Source organism: Molothrus ater, chromosome 14, assembly GCF_012460135.2.
Source record: "Molothrus ater isolate BHLD 08-10-18 breed brown headed cowbird chromosome 14, BPBGC_Mater_1.1, whole genome shotgun sequence".
Classification (NCBI taxonomy): Eukaryota; Metazoa; Chordata; class Aves; order Passeriformes; family Icteridae; genus Molothrus; species Molothrus ater.
Genome location: NC_050491.2, coordinates 14,749,174 through 14,766,127, shown reverse-complemented (window position 1 = coordinate 14,766,127; position 16,954 = coordinate 14,749,174). Strand labels below are relative to the sequence as shown.

Below are 16,954 nucleotides of genomic sequence, written 5' to 3'. Positions count from 1 at the left end.
CCCAAGAAAGAAGAAAAGTCTTTTTCTACTCGTGAGTCTGAGAGCAGGACCAGCACAAGAGATAATCCAGGAGCAACATCATGAAATTGTATTTCTTCTTGTCAAAATAATAAACATGTTTTTTGGTCACAGGAAATGGGGTGAATTACAGGAACCTGAGCTAGGCTTGTTGTGCCTCTAATTGTGTGAGGCAAAGCAGCCCCTGCAGCCCAGGTCCTGGGTCAGAGCCAGCACCAGCCAGCTGGGAAGGCAGCTGGAATAGTCTCTTCCTCACTGGAATGCCTGTTTTCTTCTCTTGAGATGTACCCTGAGGTTTTGGAGGCCTGAACTAAAGGGTTTGGATATCACACGTGGGTTTTTGGAGGCCAAATGGATCATCTTGGACTTTCAAAAAACTGCAAGTTTTCCCTGATCTCTGCTCTGAGCTGTTGCTCTCTGGGCTGGCCCATCCTGACTGACTTTCCCTGGAGGTTTAAACCCATCTGGCAGCTGAACGCCACAGAGGTGGTTTAGCTCTACCCCAGCCAAAACCAGGGCACTTTCCCCCACACCAGAAGAGACTTTCAGTCAGAGTTATCTGATCCCCTGCACACCACAGGACTGAAAGTGGTGAATGTGACTTTTCCTCACAGGTTGGGGCTGCAGTATGGAAACGGAGCGTTTTGGGGAACCTAAGGGAGTTCAGAGGGTGAGTGAGGCAGGAAAATGTGGGGAGCTGAGGTGCTTGGGGATGCCATCATGGAGATGGAGAATGTTATCTCTGATGGAGACACCAAATCCTTGCTAAGCTTATGGGCAGGAGAGCCACTGTCACTCCTGGACACGCAGCAGCTGGAGCAGGTATTCCCATGCCTTGTCCATTTCTCACTACCTAGGATACCTTCCCATCTTCAAAATACTTCTAGATCTAATAGAAGTGTGGTCGATTCAAAACTTAAATAAATAACCACTATTCAGAGAGAAAACAAGCAACAAATCTGTTTAAGAATAATAAAAGTTGCACTCCTTCACTTGAACCCTGATCCCAGGAGGAGCTGATCCATGCAGTTTTCCAGGTACCAGTGATAACTACGAAACTCAGCTGATGTTTGCAAAACAGCTTTTATTTTTTTTTTTTTAATTTTTTTTTGAGCATCAGTTCTTGGGAAGTAAAACCCACAGAAGGAGCTACAGAGTTCCCGTAAGTGCCCTTGGCTTGTTTTCATAAGCTGATCAAGGGAGATGGGTGTGAAAGTGAAGGGACAGGAAACAGCTCCCAGTCATGCTGAGGCTGAGCAAGGTCTATAAAAATCCTCAAAACAAGCACTGAAACTGTGCTCTCCCTCTCTGACAACTTTATACAGAGTGTAGCTTATGAGAGACTGCTGAACTGACAACAATTGAGTTGTGTGAGGTCAACTCTGCCCGTGAGCATCCACCTCGTTGGAAGGGGACTCCTTGCAGTGTGCAAACATTTATTGTGTCGGTGACATCAGAGAGAACATTTCCATCAACCCCAGTGCATCCTACTCAGCCCAAAATCATCTTCTCACACCTGGGAGGAGGACTATGACAGCTTATATTGTTTAATTAGTGCTGTTGCCTTTTAGAGGGAAATGGTTGTTTAAACCCCGATTCTTGGCTTTCCTCCCCACCCCTTTTTTTTTTAATTTATTTATTTTGTAAAACAGAGAAGTGGGAAAACACAACATACAGAAAATATTTGGCTGAGTTACATTTACTCACTGGAATTGAATGGTTGGAGTTAAAATACGCATAGCAAGTGTTTCTGGTATTTCTTCTGGTTTTGTAGCAACTGTTGCAAGCCTGTACAAATTTTTCACATTCTTTTGAAAATATACTGATTTCCAAAGGCAATAAATTGGTCACTATTCAGCCAAATCCATCCCCAGGTATCACGAGATACCCTTGAAGTTACAGAGTGGGTGGAATCAGCTGAAGAGATGTAACTAATTAAAAAATAAGGGGTAAATGAATCCTTCCTTGTCACTGCTTTGCATAGCTACCTAAAAATGTAAACATTAGGATCATGACAGGAGCTGGTGGAAAAAAAATCACAGTAGTTTATGTACTTAACTTCTGGTCTACCAGTGAAATCACCTTGGCAATGCCTCCTCACTTTTTTAAAAGATGCATCAACTGAACAGGTTGAGCTGAGCTTTTTTGGGGCAGATTCACCTCAGGTACCTCTGGACCACACACAGAAGGGAGTGAGAACCTGAGTGGTATCACCAGCACCATCAAACCCACCTGCACTGACCCCAGGGCCACCATGGTCCTGCCCCAAGGAGTCTAAAGGCAAAAGCCACCTGCCCATGTCCACCTTGCCAGCTTGGAGGGGAAGAAAGTCACCTGGAGCAAGGGAAGGTGCCATTCTCTGGATGTTTGAGGAGAATTTGTCTTGCAGAGGGTCTTGCACCAACTGCAGGTGCAAGTTCTGGGATGCGTCAGGAATTAGGGAGCAAACAGAGCTGGGTGGGGATGGAAAGGAGGAGCAGAGCAGGAGGGTGAGTGTGGAAAGGGGAGCAGAGATCACTGGTGACCAGTGGGATACACCAAACCCAGGAGCACATGGAAACCACCTTCACCTGTCCACAGCCTCCACTGCACATACCACAATGTCCTTTGGTTGCTACTGGCCAGTTTTAGGTTCTGGTGTGGTTTTCCCAGAGAAGATCCTTTAGCAGAAGTCAGTGTATGAATGTGAGATTGTCTCTGGCTTGATCACCGAGCCTGCAACTGGGAAAATAGAAGACAAGCCTGGGACTTTTCCACCATTTCCCAGTAAGAGTTTTTTCACTCCCTCCTGTGTATTTTGTAGTCCAGTGAGGCCAGGTGTGGGTGGCACAGGGAAGGGGACAGTCACATCAATTGTGTCAGTCACCAGATTCCAACACACCAGTCTTAGACAAGGTTTTATCTTCTATATACTGAAAAAAATTCCACTACCACAAAACTCCCTTGGACAAACCTGCAGGATCGTCCACAAGAGAGTTGGTAATGGAGTATCCCAGACCAGTCTCAGATTTCACATGAAATACCTTAGCTTCTTCCAAGTGGCTTTCTTGTCATTCCTTCATCGACGAGGCACTCTCTTTGCTCATGAGCCGGCTCCGGATGGCCATGCTGCTGTGCCTGGAAATCTGTTCCTGGAACTCAGAAGTCATGAAGAAATAGATGATGGGATCCAAGCAGCAGTCAAAGCTGGCAAGGCTCAGGCAGAAGGGCTGGGCGTAGAGAGTGATGGTGCTCAGGAAGCAGTCGGTGATGACATTCTCCTTCACCAACATGTAGAAGAAGAAGTTGATGTGGTAAGGAGCAAAACACACGCAGAACACAATGGCACACATGGAAACCATCCTGAGAGCCTTTCTCCTCTCCCCGCTGTTTTCCTCTGGGACATGGAAGCCCCGGATGGAGTGTCTTGTTTTCCACGTGCAGAATAAGATGATGACCAGCGGGCCCACGAAGCCCAGGAACTCAGCAGCGCCAGTCATCAGCACCGTTCCCACCTTGCTGTCAATCGGCTTCACCTGCAGGTCAGCAAAGCAGCTGGTGGTGTTGGCCCCCAGCCCGTGGCTCCTCATGATGGGGAAGGGCACACAGAGGGCCCCCACCACAAGCCAGACCAGGGCACTGATGGCCACGTCGTAGCGGCGCTTCCAGCCCTTGGCTTGGAAGGGGTGGTACAGGAAGAAGTAGCGCTGTATGCTGATGCAGGTGAGGAAGCAGATGCTGGCGTACATGTTGAGGTACTTCAGGTAGAAGCAGAGCAAGCACAGGAAGCTCCCAAAGGGCCAGATGTGGTTGATGTAATAGTAGATGCGCAGGGGCAGCGAGAGGACGTGGGCCAGGTCGGCCATGGCCAGGTTGATCATGAAGATGACGGCTTTGCTCTTCCTGCTGAGGAACCGGCACAGGACCCACAGGGCAGCGCTGTTGGCCAGGAGCCCTGGGATGAAGATGAGGGTGTAGGTGGTGGCATAGAGGATGCTCTTGAAGGGGAGGTCCTGATGGGAGCAGTTCTGGTTGCTCTGGGTCATGACTGGGTTGCTGGAAGAGGCTGTGATGGTGTAGGGTGGGTGGGTCATTCCTGTGGAGACAGAAACGGGATGTGAAGGCAAAGGCTCTGCAAGAGTTGTCAGTGCTCAAGTCTGCATTTCCCATTTGGCTGTTCAGCACAAAGCAGAGGTTTGGGAATGTTGTCTGCATGAAACATCCTGGAAACATGTTCAGAGCTGCCCTGTCAGAGATCCCACTGTTCCCTCAGGCATGGGAGACCATTCCTGGTGTGTCAGTCCCAGGAACACAAGTGAAGCTGTGCCACACTGACTACGGGGCAGCAGGAGAAGCTGCCCATCCTTTGGCCATCTTCTCAAGGTCTCCTGTGGTTTGGTCTCTGGGAGCAAGGCAGGAATACATGGATGAAGGGTAATATCCCAGCATATCCCAGCCTCTATCACAGTCATGGCCCAGCGCTCAGAGTGTTGGTGCCAAGCATTGAATCATGGAATGGTTTGGGTTGGAAAGGACCTTAAAGTCCATCCAGTCCCACCCCCTGCCATGGGCAGGGACACCTTCCACTATCCCAGGCTGCTCCAAGCCCCGTCCAACCTGGCCTTGAGCACTTCCAGGGATACGTTGGGTTGTGTTGGGCGTTATGTGGGGGACAGGCCTCCAAGCGCCTCAGAGGACCTCACGGACCCACTTTTCCTGGCATTACGGGCACAAACCACATGCAAAAGTGTAGCAGGGAGTGACTTGGAAAATGTGACTGTTGTGAATGCAGCCAGTGCTCCTGAAGTGTTCTGTTAATGTATTTAAGCTGATGGAACACACAGAGACCTGGTCACGCCACCAGCTTCTATTTCTCATCACCATGGCAGCCTCAGTCTGACTCTTTTTTCCGTCAGATAATTTTACTTTTTTGGTACTGCCAATTTCTGCCTCTCAGTCATCAGCAAGATGCCACGTGTTGAACTGTTGGGCCACTTTTCTCTTGCCAGCTTTTGTAACCAGGACCAGTAAGTTTGGTAACTCATCCTCAGCAAGGCAACACAGGCAGGAGTTGGGGTTTATTGGGGGTTTCCTCCCAGGTTTATAATACTCATTACAGTGATTCCCTCCCATGTTGACTATAATGGTTAAAGTTGAAAATCAGCTTCATATGGCACTGCAGACACTGATTCACTCCTCTGACTCATTTCCTGCAAGGGGCATTCGCCAGAAAAACTGTCTCTGTAGGTAGAAATTAGTAACTCCTACTCTGTTACTGAAGCTTTTTCCTTCATGTTACCAAAAGAGTTGAGTTTAGAGCTCTCACTGACACAGAGCACAAATTGCTGGGTTTTCAGCCTCTTAATCATTGTGGTGCTTACATTTGGCAGCTCATCCAGATGCTGCTCCAGGCTGCCACGGAAGGGTTGGGATTCAGCCCCCAAAACGCCCAGACATGGCAAGGTCCCACATGGGACATGGGCAGTGAGAACGGCCTTGTAACCCCAAACAGATTCTTGCATTTCTTTCTCAGCTTCCCTCTCACATTCCCACAGCCTTCGAAAAGCAAGGTCTGTATGTTTATCTCCAGCAACAACCTCAGCTTCAGCAGCTCCAGCTGCTCCAAGCATCAGGAAAGTGCTGCTTTTGGGAAGCTCTCTGGCTCATCCCCTTCCTTCACCAAGATGCTGGACCCCGAGCCCTCAGAGCTGCTGGATCCCAAGGCCCTCATCACTGCTGGATCCCCGCCTCAGAGCTGCTGGATCCCCAAAACCTCAGAGCTGCTGGATCCCAGGCCCTCAGAGCTGCTGGATCCCAAAGCCCTCAGAGCTGCTTTTGTCCCCCCAGCTCCATCCCAGTCCCCCTCCCCACACACAGCTCTGGGACAGGATGCTCTGCTCCATGTTCCCTATCCCAGGACACCACAGCCTTGCTCCTCCATGAGGCCAAAACAGGCCCATGAGGAGGGAAGAGGCTCGTAGTGTGACAGAAACGCAGAAAAAAGATTCATCTGGCTCATGGATTTATCCCCCCTGAGAAGCAGCAGTGGAGGCCTCCTGCTCTCCATCTGGGAGTTGCCAGGACAGGGAGTGAGCAGGGACTGGAGCTGAGCATGGGGCTGTTTCTCCCCTCAGACTGGGGGATGTGGGTTACATCCCATTTCCTGGGAGAGCTGTGAATTTCTGCTGCTCCGGAGGTGTCATCCCTTTCCAACTGCTGTCCAGCTGGCCACGGCCTTGTCTCTGGTAAAAGCACACCCACTGCACCTTCTGTCCCTTCAGGTCACTTCTCCCCTTGCCAAGAAATGACTTTCCAAGTCCTCACATGCCTGGTTTTCCTTGGATATCAAAGCTGGAAGGTCTGGCCTGATGCTCCTCCAGACACAGCTGATGGGTGACCATTTTAACCACACAGGATTAGGTACAACTGCAAAATGTTATATTTTAAAGACACTTTTATAATTTATTAACTAATTAAATGCTGGCCAATGTGTGCTTGTTCTGCAGTCCAATGAGTGACAGCAGCCAATTTGCTTATCAAGGTCCTTACACACAGCTAGGCCTTATTTAGTCCCTTCCAACCCAGAATATTCTGTGATTCTGTGACTTAGGTCTCATGTGACAGTAAGGACAATTGGGGTGATGGGGTGAGGGTCTGGTGACTCAAACTGGGCTCTGACCAGAGGTTTTAGGGCAAACTGCTGTGTCCAGCATGTGTCCCTGGAACATGAGGGTGATGCTGAGGGCACACACTCCATCCCAAAGCTCAGCCTGGCTTCCTGGTGGGACAAACCCTGCCCAGAGCATGGAGAGCTTCCCCCTCATCCATCACCTTCATCTGCTAATTGTCCACAAGGTGTCAGAGTTCATTCAAATCTCATTTCTTGGCTTCTTTAAACTACTTTTTTCACCCCTAAGTGCTGTCCCAACGGCAGCAGTAGGAATTCTCATGAGTCCACCTTGCCATCATTTAGGAGGAACCCAAACTGAAAATATCCAGTGTTGCTGAATAACTGATATTAGGGAAAAAATTGCTCCCAGGAGTGGTCCTGGTTGCTGGTATCTTTTCTGATGATCATTAAAGGTCTTTTCCAACCTAAATGATTCTATCATTCAATTTGCAAGTAGAAGAATCCTGAAAAGCTGCACTTTGGTGCAGATCGCAGAGCTGTGGTGAACCTTGGAGCCAGGAGATTATAACACCCATCCTGCAGGTGATGTCCCAGCCCCACCACCCCAGCAGATCTAACTCAGAGACTGGGAACAGGAGGTGGGTGCCCTGCAGTCAGAAAATCCCTCTCTGCATTCAGGGAACTCAGGGTCTGAGCAGGGTGACCTGCTGCAGGCTGGCAGTGCACACAATTAATACATTACCACAATTAATATGCGTGGGGTGCTGTCTGCTGCCTCATCAGCAGGGCCTTTCTGAGGATTAAGAATTTCATTACAAAACCATAAAAACATGACAAGATTAAACCATCTTTTTAATCAAAATGCACCCAGACACAGTGCACCACAAAATTACTGCATTTCTGCCTTTCCTCTCACTTGGGCTCAGACTGAGGCTTAATCCCACACCAACCCCTTCTCTTCCCACTTGTGCACAAAAGCACACACTTGAGATACCACTGAGGGGCCTAAAATTACATTTCCTTCACTGCATGGTGGGTGTGCAGCAGAGGCTGCAGAAAACTGAAATCTCCAGTGGATTTTATCAGCGCTCATTTACATCCTGCAGAGAGGTGGTTCCCACTGCAACATTGCTTTCAGAAAAGGATTAAAAAAAAAAAAGTATCAAATAAACACACTGACATCCAACCACTATTTTTTATATTTTTGTGAGATTCTGCATCCCTGATGCTGTTGCAATAAGGATATAAGAAGTGAGCATGTTATTACTGGAAACTAAGCACAGCATTCCTAAGCAAAAGATGTTCATCTGGATAGGCTGAGAAGCACAGGGATGACATTGCAGAGCCCTGGACCTGTCTGAGGTGCCCATCAGAGCCAGGTTAATTGATTTGATTGGGGCACAAACATCTCCACACTCTGCCCTCTGCGCATGGCCATGACACCAAAGTGAAACCTCTGTGCTCGGAGTGGAACATTTTACAGTTTAAGGGGCTTTTTTGGGTTCTCTTTCACAGAAAAAGAGCAGGTCTGGGCTGTCTGCTGTATTTTCATTTTGCAGCACTGGTGGAGCTCCTTCCTGCTGCTCCAGCAGAGACAGCAACAACTGCCTTGGGGTTGCTCCAGGCTGGTCAAGGGCTGTCCCATGGATGCACTTCCCTCATGGATGGAATTCCCATGGCTGATGATGCTGGCACTGGGGCCAAAGTCCCTGCACTTTTACTTGACACGAAAAATATGGCCCTGAAAAGAACCTCACTGTCCCTGCACAGCTGCTGCTCCACCCTGCTGAGAATCCCCTCCTGCAGATCCTGACATCCTGACACACCTTCTGTGAGCTTCCCTCTTGATCCATGTGCAGAAATCCTGGATTCAGGGGCCACCCACTCTAAATCCTGTCTGTGACCACCCCATGAGCTGTTTGCTGGGCTCCCAGCAGAGCTGAGCTGCTGGTGCAAGTCAAAGCAAAGTCAGCAGAAAAGCACCTTTTGCAAAGTACAGCTGCAAACCTGCAGACCATGAAGTCAAGTTTAAAACCTTCAACCCATGAAGTTAAGTTTAAAACCTTCAGCCTATGAAGTTTAAAACCTTCAGCCCATGAAGTCAAGTTTTAATCCAGACTATAGCCTGAATTACGAATTAAAACCACCTCAGGATTCTCATTAGCAAATGCAAGTCCAAGCAATCCTGCTATTTTTGTCATCTTGTGTCCCTTCACTATTATCAAATTCTTCCTGTTGCTGAGACTCACAGAACCTCAGATGGCACAAAGATGGGCAGCACATGGATTTTATTTTATGGCAATATAAATCCCCATTGGAAAAAACAGATTTGTGTTTTACCCTTACTGTCAAGTATGATTTTAAAATAAAATATATTCCCAGAGGAATCATGCAATATACAGAAATTATCCCTGTTAATGACACTGGAGAACAGTAGGAGCACTGCTAATTGCCCACGCCTGACATTTGTTTTTGCAGGTGCAGCAGCCGCTGTTTGAACTCCTCCATGTGCTCACCCAGAGCACTGGCACACAAGGAGAGCAGTGGCTGCTGCTGCTGCTGCTGCTGCTGCTGCAGGGCTCCAAGTGCCACAAATCTCCTCCTGGCAAGAGCCATCCCCTAAGGAAAAGCCCGAGGAAAGAAAGGGACGTTTCTGCAGGAAGCAGCACCATTCTAGATCCCAAGGAGAGGGTTTAAAGCAGCCTTACCTTGGCAGGCAGAGCCGTGCTCAGTGCAGCCGAGTGCTCAGGAGGAAGTGAAATGTCCCCTGCACCACTGTTTACACCAGCAAGGGGACCTGGGTGACATCACGATGTGCCACAAAAGGTGCTGCTTTTGGCCACGAAAGCTCAGCTGTAGCTCCAGCCCTGCTCCCAGCCCTGCCAGCTCAGTCCTGGTCAGCTGTCCCCACAATGACCCCAGAATGGGGTTACGTGCCTTTGTCCCAGGTGTTCTCTGTCCTGTGGCTCTGCTGGGTTGGCTCAGCACCCACTGGGAAAATTCCAAGTGGAGTTGGGTGCAGGGCACCCCTTCCTCCTCTCCAACTCTCCTCCTCTCCAACTCTTCCTTCCCTCCAGCTCTTCCTCCTCACCAACTCTTCCTCCCCTCCAACTCTTCCTGCTCTCCAAGCACAGCTCTGAGCAAACCATGGAAATGCTCCCAAGGTTTCTGCCTGCTCCTGCCTGGCAGCTCAGTGCTGCTGTCCCCTCCTGCCCCTGGGGTTGAGGACCTGCTGGGTGCTCTGCTCCAGCTCAGTCCTCCTGCAGATGAGGTCTGACTTCCCAATGGCTTTTTTTAGCACAGTGTGATCCGTGCCTGACATTTCTCCTGAACTAAATAAGTCCCCAGCTCGGTTTACACTCGCTGGATCTCCCTGCCAAGGGGGGCACTTCTGACATTGCTTCAAGGAATGGGCACAGATCCAGCCTCACCTTATCCCAGGGGATAAATACATGTCTGGGGCTACAGCTTTATCCCCGTGGAGGATCTCACTGTTTGGATTTTCAAAAAGCCACCAGGAATCTGCCCTGCTTTGCCTCTCTGGGATCTGGCTCTCAGCACTTGACTTTTACCAGTTGAACTCTGCTCTGCTGTGGTCTGAGTGTGTGACATCAAACATCACAGCAGCTCCTACCTGACATGGGGACACTGTAAGTGTTGATGTCTGAGAGCTTAGAAACCTCAGAAACCCAAAACTGATGGCTCATTCAGGTAATCCCACGCTGTGCTTTCCAGACAGTCTCGTTTCCATCACTTGTCAAAGCAGGTTGGTAGAAGTTGGGAGCTTGCCAGGTGTTTATTTTAAAATCATTTATATGGACCTTGTGAAAAGCAATAGTGAGGTTTTGGCCAGTGCTGGAATGTTTATCAGCACATCCTGTTTAGCTGTTTTTTTTTCCTCAGCAACGGAAACATATTTATTGGAATTTATCCAATCACAAAATTGTCTTTCACATAAAATCACTGCACTCTGCAATCTGGCAAGCTGAGAATTTGGGAACAGCAGTTCCCTGACTGACCCCACCGGCATATGTGGAAAACAAACATTCACAGAATCACAGAACCATGGATGGTTTGGAAGGGAAAGGAGTTAAAACTTATCTTGTTCCACCCCCTGCCATGAACAGGGACACCTTCCACTATCTCAGGGTGCTCCAAGCCCTCTCCATCCTGGCCTTGGGCACTTCCAGGGATCCAGGGGCAGCCACAAATTGCTCTGGTTTGGGACAGGTTGTTACATAAGAGTTTTAGGACCACGTAGGAAATTTAAAAGTGCAGCTCATTGCACCTGCAGAATATACTGCTGAATTTCTTCTTCCTTAAATATGTACAGTTGCAGAGGATCTGAACCCTGTTTACTGGGGTGGTTTATCAGTTATCCTGCAGACAAGGGCTCAGGAAGTGGCTTTTTCTGCTGATAAACCAGAGCTGCCTGGAGACTTTGCAGACAGTTATGCTGGGTCCAATGGAATTTCCCTACAGAGCTCTTTGCTCTCATTCTGAGGGTAAAACTTCAGTTTGTGCAGCATAAAGGCTCTTCCTCCTCTTGGCTATGGCTTCCCAGAAATATTAATTACCATAATTACCTAGATTAAAGGAGAGCTTGGATCCTGCAAGGCCACCTGGACTTTCACACCATCATCATGTGACAGATAATTGAGCAATATCATGGTTTCAACCCAAAAAATAGCTCCAGCTTTGCCTGTCTGCTGTTCAGAAGCTGGGTTTGATGTGCAATGATTCCAAACAGAAAGAAGTTTCCATGCCTTTTCCATGCTTCTGTTTCCTTTCCAAGCTTTTTCCCCAAATCCAAAATTAAGTGGCTGCTCTGTGGCTTTTTTTGTGGTTTCATCCATAGAACTGTAACTCGTTTTTTAGAGGTTTTTCCACATCTATAAGGGGAGAAATCAAATAAGGAAAAAACCCTCCCATAAAACAAATTACAGCCCTTCAGTAGGAACCAGAGGAAAAGCAGCTACATTTCTAAATTATTATTGAGACAGATATGTAATTTATTAAAATGTATTGTTTTGTATATAGAAAACATTAATATAGTACATTGTGTAGTATTGTTAATATAGCAATATTCATAATAGTGCATAATTATTAAAATTTTTCTAGAATCACGGAAACCCAGGATATTTGGATGGGAAGTGACTTCAAAGTCCATTCAGCTCAACCCCCTACCATGGGGAGGGACACTTTCCACTATCCCAAGCTGCTCCAAGCCCCATCCAACCTGGCCTTGGACACTTCCAAGGATGGGGCATCCAATAAATAATAATAATATTGAATGGAGCAGCCAATAAATAACATCAAGATTTAGATTTCATGTCAAATTTTTTTTGCTCTCAAGTCAAGCCTTTGGAGTGTGGAAAAGCCCATATTCAACAAAAGGTCACACCAAGAAACTTATCTAAGTTTGGTCAATAGTTGTACTCTGACAAGGAGAAAATAAATAATTGTATCCTGATTAAGTGATTCTTCCTATGGAGAATATAAAGGATTGATTAAAGGACAGTGAAATGTATCTGTGGAGCTTAAATTACATAATGGTGTTGTTTACTCTAATATGTCAGATAACAGAAAGAGGAACAGAGAATGACAAACATTTCAAAAATCTTCCCTTTTATTTCTGGTTTTGGGCCTCAAGCTGATAATAATTTTCTTTTTACTTGCAACAAAAAGGAGCAGGAGGCACATGGAAAAAGTCAGAACGGGCTGTTCTGTGAGAAATAACTTCTAATTACCTGCATTTTCTGGCCCCTGAAACATCATTGCTCATTAGTGCCTCTCTCTCTCTCTGCTCTTACAGAGCTTCAATTGCACCGCGTCGTTTACGATTTCCTCTGCCCCCAGTACAGACACACACGTTCCTCTTGTCCAAAAGAGAGGCTGATTCTGTTCCAAAGAAATGGATTTTTAATTCAAACCAGCTCTTTTCCTAACAGAGCTGCCCAGTAGCTGTGTCTCAGCCCATCCCTGTGTCCCACGACAGCCGTTCCCTCCCGTGGGCGCTTGGAACAGGAATAAGGAACGAGCTGAAAACACGCACCAAGGGTTTCTACAGGAACAAAAATATTCCCCCCTGACAGCAGAAAGAGAAAGATCTTGGAATGCTGGTGGCCAAACCCTTGGAAGCTCGCCCCGGATTTTATTCAGGGCAGCTTGAATCCCTGGAGCTGGAGGAGAGTCTGAGGAGCTTTTCCAGTGGGAGAGCCAGGGCTGGCCAGTGCTGGCCACAAGGATTTGCCCATCAGAACCATTGCTCTTTGTCAGAGTCATTTACTTCCTAAATTCTGGGTCTTTTGCAGAAACTAAAAATCAGAAAATGTGTCTTCCCCTCTAACCAAGCAGAGCCTCTGAGAAGTATTTTCCATGCAGCTGATGCTAAAAATAATCATTGGTTTTCTTTGCTGAAAACTTCTCCTTCACCCCTTGCAGCTCAGAATCCCTTGACAGACAGATTCCAGCAGCCTTTTTGGAGGGGATAAATGAAAATTTTGAAGGAGAGGAACCTGGGGAGGAAAATGAACTCTTGGTTTTGCCTCTGGTGGTTTTAATTTCTTTGCCCAGTTTAATTTCTTTGCAAAAGTTCTGTTCCCAAGGGGGTCTTTGTAGTGGTGAGTTCCCCTGGAGCAGCTGCCACAAGCTGGCACATTAAATTCCTTTTCCTTACGTGCATAGGGAATTGAGTGCATTGTTTGTGTTCCTTTTGGAGCTTTATGCTAAAGCCATTGCTCTTGTTTTCCTGGGGGAGAATCATCAGCACAATCTGGTGAGGTACAGTTAAATGTAAAGGTTATAACTTGTTAATTTAGAGCTTCCAGCAAAAAGAGCTACTGTTATTGGAACATCAGCCTCAGGGAACCAATTCAGCCTGGAAGTATCTCCTGGAACTCTGTCACCTCTCAGCCACAGGCGACTCGCTGCTCTGTAGAGGCAGGACAAGTCTGAGAGTCACAGGGTGAGCTTGGACACATCCCAGACCATCCTGGGATTCCATGATCCAAAAGCCAGTGTCCCAAATATCATCTGTAACACTGGTACAGTCGTGTCACAGCCTCCCCATGAAGGCTGCAAAGACAAGGGTGAGAATTTTCATGAAAACTGGAAGACAAACCTAATGAACTCCGTGGGGAATTCCCGAGACCAGAAAACCCCCTTCCAACAAATATGATCAACCCCAGTCATGTTCTTCATCACATTTTCTTCATGAGGCTCTGCTTCCCCTTTCACTTTGTGTGGAAACAGCACCAAAGACTCCAGCAAAGAGAGAATTTTATTGCATTTAAAATTAGGAGACTTTTAGATGAGATAGTGGGGAGAAATCCTTCCCTGAGAGGGTGGGGAGGCCCTGGCCCAGGGTGCCCAGAGAAGCTGTGGCTGCCCCATCCCTGGAGGTGTCCAAGGCCAGGTTAGACTCAGTCTTATCAGGTTTTTAAGGAATCACAGGACTGTTTGAGCTGGAGGAGACTTTAAATCTCATCTCATTCCAGCCACCTGCCATGAACAGGGACACCTTCCTGGTGTCCACCTAGACTAGTTTCTCAAATCCCTGTCTGGCCTGGATTTGGAAGCAATCAGGTGCTCTGTGGGACATGTGTGGGGTGTGTTACAAACATGAACACAGGCTTAGGCCTGGGCCTAAGATATAAATCTGGTCAGAGAAAAAAATTAATTCTGCACTATTAACAGCTGACAGCAAGAAGTCAACAGCAGCAGTAGAGTCTCAGGTCTGCTCTGGGTGCTCCTGGCTGGGGAAGGACTCCAAGGAAAATGATTCCTGGGAGAAAACAGCCTCATGAAACATTTTATAATTTCAATAAGATTAGAAAGACTGGCAGCACGTACAAATCACAACAGCTACAGCCCAGATTTCACTGGCTGATTGGAATAATGAAAAGCCACAAGATAGCTTTTCTCTATCACTGTTTCCCAGGATTCTAAACAAGCAGGACAAAGTCCTGGGAGCTGGTTTGATTTCCCTGCCCAACAGCAGAGATGCAGTGATGTGTGCAAATGTTGATGGAACAGTTTGATTTTAGCTCTTCCTGAGAAACATTAGCTCAGCATCATCTGCTTGGGGTTTTTTGCCTTATAAAGCTCTTTTGTCAGCTCTTAGTCCTGCTCCAAGTGCCTGGATGTGCCTGGATTCTGCTGAGCTGAACCCCACCAGTCACAAACTCCAACTTTTTGCTCTCCAGAGCTACAACTGAAGACCTTCAGTTCAGCAAGTTCTCAGCAACAGCACAGGAGAGCTGGGAAGGAGCTGTGCCATCCCACAAGGTGGATTTGTCTCCTGGGGCTGGTGGGAGGAGCAGAGCAGGAACCAGCAGCTCCTGGAGCCTTCTTCCCATTTTGGAGCACGCTGTCCTTTGCTCACATCCCACAAGGATGTAAATCCAGCTGAGTGTTGGAAAGGATGAGTAAGTCTTTACTCTTACAAGAGTTCCTTTGGATAGAGGAGTCAAGATTTCCTTGGCAGCCAAAATTCATTGGCCCTGTTGGATTTTGCTTCTTGTTTTGACGGTTTCTCCAGTAGCTCTGTGTTTAGGTTCACTCCTTGTTTCTATTTTCTCTTTCAAATCTGTCTTTCGCTCCTCAGTTTTCTCTGACACCTGGGGAGGAAATGCAGCACAATCATGTCTAAGTTGTGTTTGCAGCATCCCAGTCTTGCAGAAAGAGTCCTTCAGATTCGGGGATCAAACAACAGTTATTTCTCCAGTGTTTTTCCTTAATGTTTCACTTTTTAATCTCATTTTCTATCCATAATGTGGATTGCATCAAACTACCAATTCCTTGGATAGTATTTCCAAACAGGGGGTATCAGTTGCTATAAGGGATTTACTCTAAATGGCTATTTCTAACTGTGTTTTCCCAGATTCAGGAGTTGGGAGAAGGAATATTTGTTGTCTTTGAGCAAAATTGATTTTCCCCCATATTCCAGCTGTACTCAGAGAGGGAAAGCACAGCTTCCAGTTCCACTCCCATTGAACCTGTACCACAATTTTACTGGAGTGAAATCCAAACCTTAACTGGCAAAATCCCTTTTTTTTAGGGACATTTCCTGCAGACACATCCCACAAACAATTTGCAGTTTAGCTGAGATATCTCTTCAAGGCACCAGAGTCCTCCCTCCCTGGAAAAAACAAATATCCCACCAACTTCCAATGGGTTTTCATTGGATTGGAACTCTCAGATCTTGCTGCTTTTAAATGAGAACATCTGAGAATCCATTTGGGAGATTGAGAAGAGGCATTTGGGATTGGGATAACTCCTCCACCTTTAAGATCTGTTGAGAAAACGGAGCACAGGGGAGGCTCCACAGGTAGAACATCCCAGTGAAAAGTGAGAGAGAAAAACCATTCAGAATTGACTTCTTAAATCAACTAATTTTAGACTAAAAGCAAAGTTCCTTCTTCCCCTTCCTCCCTGAAATCAGTGGAAAAATCCACAACAGTCCTATGATTCCCTCATAAATCAGGCCATAGGTAATCCCAGCTAGCACTGGGCTCTGACTAGGAAATTATAATCGTCTGTGAATTAGAACTGGACTTTTCCCTTTCTCATTTCAGGATGAGTTTTTGGGGTTTGGCTTTTTTGTTTGGGTCTAGTTTGGTTTTTTGCTTGCTGAGTGTACGTAAAACTTTGGGGTTGAGTTTTTTCCTTCTTGTCTTCATAAAGCAGAACCCCGGTGTTTACCAGGCTCGTCAGTAACTCTCAGGTTCCTCTTCCACCTTGATATCAGCCCCATCTCTGCTTTTGCCAGGGTGTCTCATCATTTTGTGTCTGGAAAAGAAACCTTTGTAGCCACCACTTGACCAAACACCTTGTCTGGAAGAGCTGCTGCTCATAAATTCATTGTGCAATCATTTTATTCTGAAAATTCTTATACAGGTGGAGGAGAAGAAAAAAGGAAATGGTTGGTTTGTGGTCGAGACATCAGTGAAATTGTGTAACAGTGTCAAGATGCAAAGATCAGCTCTGCTAATTCCTTTTTTCTTCCTTTCTTTCTAGCTGGAAGGAGAACTGAAGTCTGGAAGAAGCATTGGGCAGTCACTGGATCAGGGATTTTGAATTAGCCTCATTAGCATGCATTAATTAGATTTCTGCAGAGCCAGAGACAGCAGGCTTCAGGAAAACGATATCCTGCCTTTTGTCAGCAGCCTCACAGATGCCCCGGAGGAAGGGGAGCTGTGCCTTCCCTGGGGACAGCAGCTCCGGGGCAGGAGGGACATTCCAGAATTCCAGAGGCCGAGCAGCTGCACCAGCTGGGGATGCTCAGACAGCCCAGAAGGCAAGAAGTGCTGGAAGAGGTGCAGG

The 16,954-nt window shown here is 47.1% G+C and overlaps 1 protein-coding gene across 1 annotated transcript; it reads right to left on the bottom strand.

The window, feature by feature from the left end:
- Positions 1–1,116: 1,116 nt before the first annotated feature.
- LOC118698698 (putative P2Y purinoceptor 10) lies at positions 1,117–9,429 on the bottom strand. The gene is made up of 2 exons (XM_036402182.2): positions 9,337–9,429; positions 1,117–4,093 (listed from the first exon to the last, which is right to left on the bottom strand). Exon 2 carries the CDS (start codon positions 4,089–4,091, stop codon positions 3,069–3,071), a length of 1,023 nt encoding a protein of 340 aa, XP_036258075.1. The 5' UTR covers positions 4,092–4,093; positions 9,337–9,429; the 3' UTR covers positions 1,117–3,068.
- Positions 9,430–16,954: the final 7,525 nt, after the last annotated feature.